This window comes from Dromiciops gliroides, chromosome 1, assembly GCF_019393635.1.
Source record: "Dromiciops gliroides isolate mDroGli1 chromosome 1, mDroGli1.pri, whole genome shotgun sequence".
Classification (NCBI taxonomy): Eukaryota; Metazoa; Chordata; class Mammalia; order Microbiotheria; family Microbiotheriidae; genus Dromiciops; species Dromiciops gliroides.
Genome location: NC_057861.1, coordinates 62,127,376 through 62,133,519, shown reverse-complemented (window position 1 = coordinate 62,133,519; position 6,144 = coordinate 62,127,376). Strand labels below are relative to the sequence as shown.

Genomic DNA, 6,144 nt, shown 5'->3' with positions numbered 1-6,144 from the left:
CAGCTGCTACCCCAACAACCAGGGCGAATGCAGGCCGTTCCTCCCCATCTCTTAGAGCAACCACAGGGGTGAGAAAATCCCAAACCTCATTTGGAAGGTTAGCTATAAAGAAAGGGTGATTTGGGCCTGATAACAAGGAGAAACAGCGTCTGTACTCAAGTCTGTGGGGCCATGCTGGGAAGGAATTTGGCCTGTTCCAGGAGACAGAATGGGGGAGAGGTTACAAGGGAGGCAGAGTTCCACACATGGGGAAGAACATTCTAACAGCTATCTGACCTGGCACAGGCCAAGTGATCACGACTTGGGGGGGAGGGTGTCCTTTTTAAATTAACAAGCATTTATTTTTCTCCCCAACCCGGGGGGGGGGGGAATGCTTATAACAAATGTGTACGAGGCAGAGCAAATTCCCAGTGTTTGGCCAAAAAAAGCTCACTTCTAGTCCTTCATCTCTCACCTCTCTGTCGTCAGCCCTCTGGATCTAGATTCTTGAGTCCTTCAAAGTCCTTTAAAGGTGGTTAGTGTAGAGGCTGTCTTCTAAGCAAGCCTGGCTCCCAGTAAGGATTGAACCCTCTGAGGTGCTTTCTTTCTGGGATTCTCTTCCCAGGTCCCTGGAGGAGGGAGAAGATGGGCTTGGGACTTCGCTGGTTCCCTCCTCCTACTTCCTGGGCACCCAGCCCAGAGCCAGGCGCCGCTTCTACACCCTCCTTCCAGTGGCCTCTCCTAGGCGGTCCTGCCTGGTCTAGGAAGCAGGCTGGGCCCATGAACTGAAGCTGCTCACAGCTTTTCCCCGAGAATCCTCAGGTGGTAGATGATGATCCGGCCAAAAAAGTCGGTGCTGTTTTCAAAGGTTACCTTGAGCTTGTCCAGTGTGACATCTGCCACAGGGAAGCTGTAACTGAAGAGCGGTCAAGGGAAATGGGCCAGAGCTGGGTCACATCCCCCCCCCCCTCACCCTTCAGCACACCGGGCCAGCTTCAAAGTGCTCAGCATCCACAGCAGGGGGAAGAAACCCCCCAGGCAGGAAGGGTGAGGCCAGTGTTGGGTCTTCCTCAATTCCCCCTGAGCCCACCTGACCTAGCCTTGCACAGAGCAGAGGATATCTGGAGGGAGTTGTTGTCTTGGGGGTAGAAATCTCCAATCTTCTCCAGGGACTCGCTCTTCCTGCCACCTGTCGAGGAAAAAGGAAGGGCTCAGTCCCAGATTTAGCTCTCGGGCCCCACCTGTGGGGGCAAAGGCCAGATCACCTATCTCTGCCTCCTCTTCCCCATCCCTCACCCCTCATCACCTTCCAAGCAGCCCTGGCGGCTTGCAAACCCGCCCTGGAACTGGATCTGCACCTGAGACACTCGGACAGGTTGCGGGAATTCCAGCATCACCCACTGGGAGGAGCCCTGAGGTCAGTCAGACAAAGAGAATCAGATTGGACCTAAATAAATGCCAGGCTGCCTACAGTGCGGCCTATGGGGCAGGGAGGGACACAAAACTACACAGGGTTCCTGAGCCACATTGTTCTTGAGAGCTATGGAGCATGGGGTGCAGAACGTGGCAGGGAGCTTTAGTTTACCAGTAAAATGGAAGTGCTGGGTATGAAGAGAGAAAACGAGGCCTTTTGTTAAAAGACAGAGAGGGTGGATCAGAGTTGGGACAGGCCTTGAAGGCCAGTCCAACTGCCACATTGTATAGGAAAGGGAAGGCCAGAGAGACTCATTTGCTCAAAGTCACACAGCCAGGGAGCTCCGAAGCTGGGATTTGATCCCAGGCCCCCTGACTCAAAATGCGGCGCTAAAAACACCAGGTGAGGGTCTAAGGATTCTCCTACAGCCTTCGCAGGACCCTGTGAGCAAGCTCCCTGCTCCGGCGCCCCGTGCCACCTGGTCAGAATTCCAACACGTCTCATCCTGCTCGTCAAACAGATGCTTCTTTCCAAACTGCTTCACGTCCCGGTTGAGCACAGAGCTCACCCTGTGGAGACAGAAGCGGGGTGGGAGGCAGATGGTGGGGGCGGGGCTCACGGAAAACTTTGGGCCCTGGAAGCCCGCCCGGCCAGGGGCCCCAGCTCTCACCTGCTCACGGTCTGGCCGCAGACCAAAGGCATCGGCGTGGCCATGGCCAGGAGCTCCCTGCCGCGGGTCTGCTGGGAAGGGCAAGAACAGGGGAATCAGACGCCCTGCCTCACCCGGCCCCCCAGAGGCTCTCCAGTACTAAGGAGGTGCCTAAGTGGGGATAACGGCACCCGCCTGCCAGGATTGTTGTGGAGATCAAATGAGATATTTGCAAAGCGCTTAGCACAGTGCCCGGCATGTAGCAGGTGCTTAGTCAATGTCCCCTTCCCACCCACCCGCTTCAGAGGGGTCCTGGGGAACCAGACCCTGGAGGGCACCCTCATAGAAACCATGTCTGAGTAAACAGCCCCAATCTCGGGACCCTGGGAGAGAAGAGTTTCCAACCCCCACATTTAACAGATGGGGAAACTGAGGCCCAGAGAGCGGGGGATGACTTGCCCACACAGCCCTGCTGTGGCTCTATGCTCTGCCCGCGGCTTCCCCGCTCCCGGGGGATCTTCTCGCTTCCAATCTCTCGGCACCAGGCAGAGGGCGAGGCAGGAGGGAAGTTTAAATTTTAAAATGACCGGCGGGCAGGAGCGCCCGCGCTCGGTCAAGTGGGGAGACCCGGCGCCCCTTCCCTCCCCACCGCTTGGCCGTCCGGAGATCCTGCACGTGGAGATCCCGTCCAGGCCCGTACGGAGGCCAGGGGCACGCAGGGCGCAGGCGCGGGGCGGGGCGGGAGCCGGGAAGCCGGGGCGAGGGGAGGTGCAGCGGGAGCGCGGGAGCTGCGAGGCGGAAACTGCTTCCTGGTGCAGCCAGAGGACTGGGCGGAGGAGAGCGGGCCTCGGCCCCTCCTCAGACTTTAAAGGGCCCGGACCTCTGGAGCGATCCGGTCCGGTCCAGTCCTCCTCCAGCCGCGCCCTTGAACCCTGCAAAGGGTCCTTTCTCTAAGGCCTCGGGGGCTCGACTTGGAGCCCCGGGATTGGCAAGAATAGAATGACTACCCCCCCAACTCTGGGGGCTCCCTGTTACCTCCTCCAGGGAGGTATCAAATGCACTTTACGCCACCTGGCCCCTCCCTACCCCACCTTTCCTTGCTTGTGCTTACTCCGCACATGTCCTCGACTGTCCCGTGATAGCGGGGTCCCAGCTGCTCCTGGCACATAAGCCTCCATTCATGCAATGCTCTCCTTCACTTCCTCCCCCAGCCTTCCCTCGAGTCTCAGCTAAAATCGCACCTTCAACCAAAAAAAAAAAAAAAAGCCTTTCCCAGGCTTCCTTGCTCTCAGTGCCTTCCCTCTGAGATCTTCCCCACTTTATCTTGTCTGTACATACATAGTTGGCTCCTCCATCAGACTGAGCTCCTCGAGAGTAGGGACCGGCTTTTGCCTTTCTTTGTATCCCCAACACTTAGCTCGGTGCCTTGCATACAGCAGGTACTTAAGAAATGCTCCTTGACAGTCATTACTGCTTTGCTCAATGGTGACTCCCACCCACCCCAAAGAAATGTTTGTGAAAGTTTTTTGTATTTAGATTTACCAGGGGAAGCTAGGTACAGTCTGATGTGGGCAGGAAATTTGGGGTCCGATTGATCGTGAGTCGTCCCAAAAGAATTACAAGATTCAGTGACTCAGTTTACCAAGTTTTATTGCAATGCTGTGAGTGATCACAGGGAGAGAACTAGAAAAATGGAAAGGTATCTCTCGAATAGTAAAAGAAAAGAGTTATATTTATAGTATAGATAAATTGATAATCAATCTCATTATAATAATCTCCACCTTGGGGAGGTACAAGGGAGGGCCTGGGGGCAGCTAGGTGTCGAGGTAGATAGAGCACTGGCTGTGGATTCAGGAGGACCTGAGTTCAAATCCAGCCTCAGACACTTGATACTTACTAGTTGTGTGACCCTGGGCAAGTCACTTAACCCCAATTGCCTCACCAAACAAATAAATAAATAAAACAAGGGAGGGCCTGTCCTCATAATATTCTCCACCTAGGGGTGTTTCAGGGGAGGGTTTATCCTAATTTGGAGTTCCTGCAGGTCCTAAGCCAACCCCTGAAGTGGGTACCTTTTTCAGTGGAGGTGTGTTTTGGGGGTTTACACGTCATAAGGTGAATCTGGGGACAAATTTGGCCTTTTCTGCGCATGTTTCTGTCATGGGGTGCAGAGCACCCCAGAAGTTCTCTGGGGGCACATCAAGGAAACTTCTCCTTGAGAAACTAAACCAGAGGACAGATAACGCCTAGAGAGATAAACTGAACCAAATCAGTTGGAGCTAGCTTCGGAATCCTACCCTTCATTCTGGTCTCCCTTACCCTGGGGAGATAAATTTGGGTGTGTCTGCGGCCTTTGCATTCTGAAGAGGGATCTGTAGCCACCCCTCACCCAATTCCCCCAGCTACCACCAGTGTGGGATGATCCACCTTCACTAAAGGAACTTTCCACAGGCAGATGGTCCACCCCCATCAGGCCTCTATAAAAGTACCTTCCAGTCTCCTGTTCGAGGAGATTTGGTACCTCTGAGCCATGTGCTTTATGCCAAATCTCCCCATGAAAAGTCCAAGGATTTCTTTCATGGTTTCCCTCCCCCCACCCTTCCCTTTCCTTGCTCCTAAATAAACTACCACCTTATTCTAACTAAGTTTTGTGTGCAAGAGGGTGTAATTCTTTAAAGAGGAATTCCCAAGAACCCCAAATCCCACCAACCTGTACCCCATTTCCCACCATATCATTTCTTTCTGATTCCCATGGCTAGTTTCAAAATACAATCATTTTTCATTAGAATTTCTATAGGTTGGGGCAGCTAGATGGTGCAGTGGATAGAGCACTGGCCCTGGATTCAGGAGTACCTGAGTTCAAATCCGGCCTCAGACACTTAACACTTACTAGCTGTGTGACCCTGAGCAAGTCATTTAACCCCAATTGCCCCACAAAAAAAAAAAGAATTTCTATAGGTTGTCTTTTTCCTTTATTGTTATTTTGACCTGACCTGTTCTGGTCCGTTATGGATGTTGATCACTATGGGTATGAGAACCTAACATAAATTATCCATTAACTGGGATCTGACTCCCTTTTAGAGCTAATATCTGTATTAGAGCTTGGGTCTTAGGTTTTTCTATTAACTCCTTTTTGCGTCCTACATCACAGTCTAAGGGGCTGGAGGAGATGGCTCCCATGCCCCTGTACGCTGGGTGTCCAGACTGCTTTGAGCAGTGCCTTGTCATAGACCCATCTTGCCTCGATTGAAAATCCTCAGTAATAGGGAGCTCAATACTGGTACAGCGCTCCCCTTCCACTTTGGGACGGTGGAAAGTTTTTCTTTATGTGGAACCCAAAATTTGCTGGGCAAATTGCATCCATTTGCTTCTAGTTCTGCCCTCTGAAGCAAGAAGAAAAAGTCTCTTCCAATTGAGTCTGACTCAATGTCTCCCCACCCCCAGCCCCCACCCCCCACTCCGCCCAGTCTTCTCTTCAAACTAAGCATCCCCAGACCCGTGGATAAGTCCTCTGGTGACACTGTCCAGTCTCTGTATCTTCTGAAAGTCCTATTTAAGACATGCTCTCGCTTGTCAACATCCTTCCAAAGAATGAGGCGTCCAGTGCAGTGGATAGACTTGGGAAGACCTAAATTCAAATCCAGCCTCACATACTTATTACCCGTGTAACCCTGGACAAATCCCTAGATCTCCCACAGCTTCAGTTTCCTCAACTGTAAAATGGGGACAAAAATGGCACCTCCCTCCCAGGTTTGTTGTCAGGTTCAAATGAGATAATACTTTGCAACATTTAGAGAGCCATATAAATCTAGCTAAGGTTAAGATCTTAGGGTGCTAAACATGTGATCTGATCAGGGCAGAGAAAGAACTATTTCCTCCCATGTTTTGTACTTTAAGCCTAGGAATGCAAACTAAAATCCCTTTAGCTCGTTTTTGGTTAATGCTTCTCTCCAGTATCGGTTAACAGGGCCTAGCACAAGAGGCTTTAGGGAAGATAACATTTCCAGTCTGGGACCCAGCAAAGCCAAAACACTAGATCGGGTGACCTGTAGAGTTTTGTTCCTTATTACCTGTTCCCCTCTCTGGGGCCTTAATTTCCTCA

General features: G+C 52.1%; 1 protein-coding gene across 5 annotated transcripts; it reads right to left on the bottom strand.

The window, feature by feature from the left end:
• Window positions 1–494: 494 nt before the first annotated feature.
• On the bottom strand, window positions 495–3,251 carry LOC122755129 (nuclear receptor 2C2 associated protein). Of its 5 annotated transcripts, none has more exons than XM_044003489.1 (6): window positions 3,154–3,251; window positions 2,064–2,131; window positions 1,872–1,962; window positions 1,286–1,391; window positions 1,101–1,168; window positions 495–891 (listed from the first exon to the last, which is right to left on the bottom strand). In XM_044003489.1, the coding sequence occupies exons 1-6, from the start codon at window positions 3,208–3,210 to the stop codon at window positions 775–777; spliced, it is 507 nt and encodes a 168-aa protein (XP_043859424.1). In that variant the 5' UTR covers window positions 3,211–3,251; the 3' UTR covers window positions 495–774. The 5 variants fall into 5 exon arrangements, with proteins under 5 accessions (XP_043859424.1, XP_043859419.1, XP_043859439.1 ...); XM_044003484.1 differs by having other exon boundaries at window positions 2,064–2,134; window positions 3,154–3,250; XM_044003504.1 differs by lacking the exon at window positions 3,154–3,251 and adding an exon at window positions 2,502–2,751 and having other exon boundaries at window positions 2,064–2,134.
• Between the last annotated feature and the right edge of the window lie 2,893 nt (window positions 3,252–6,144).

What these genes read in the sequence shown, in the direction of transcription:
- LOC122755129 (XM_044003484.1), bottom strand. Translation starts at nt 3,210, where the DNA reads ATGTGCCAGGAGCAGCTGGGACCCCGCTATCACGGGACAGTCGAGGAC. An exon ending in CGTGTTGGAATTCTGACCAG is followed by an intron (nt 1,392 to 1,871) that starts GTGGCACGGGGC and finishes GACTGACCTCAG; the next exon opens with GGCTCCTCCCAGTGGGTGAT. An exon ending in AAGACAACAACTCCCTCCAG is followed by an intron (nt 892 to 1,100) that starts ATATCCTCTGCT and finishes CTCTTCAGTTAC; the next exon opens with AGCTTCCCTGTGGCAGATGT.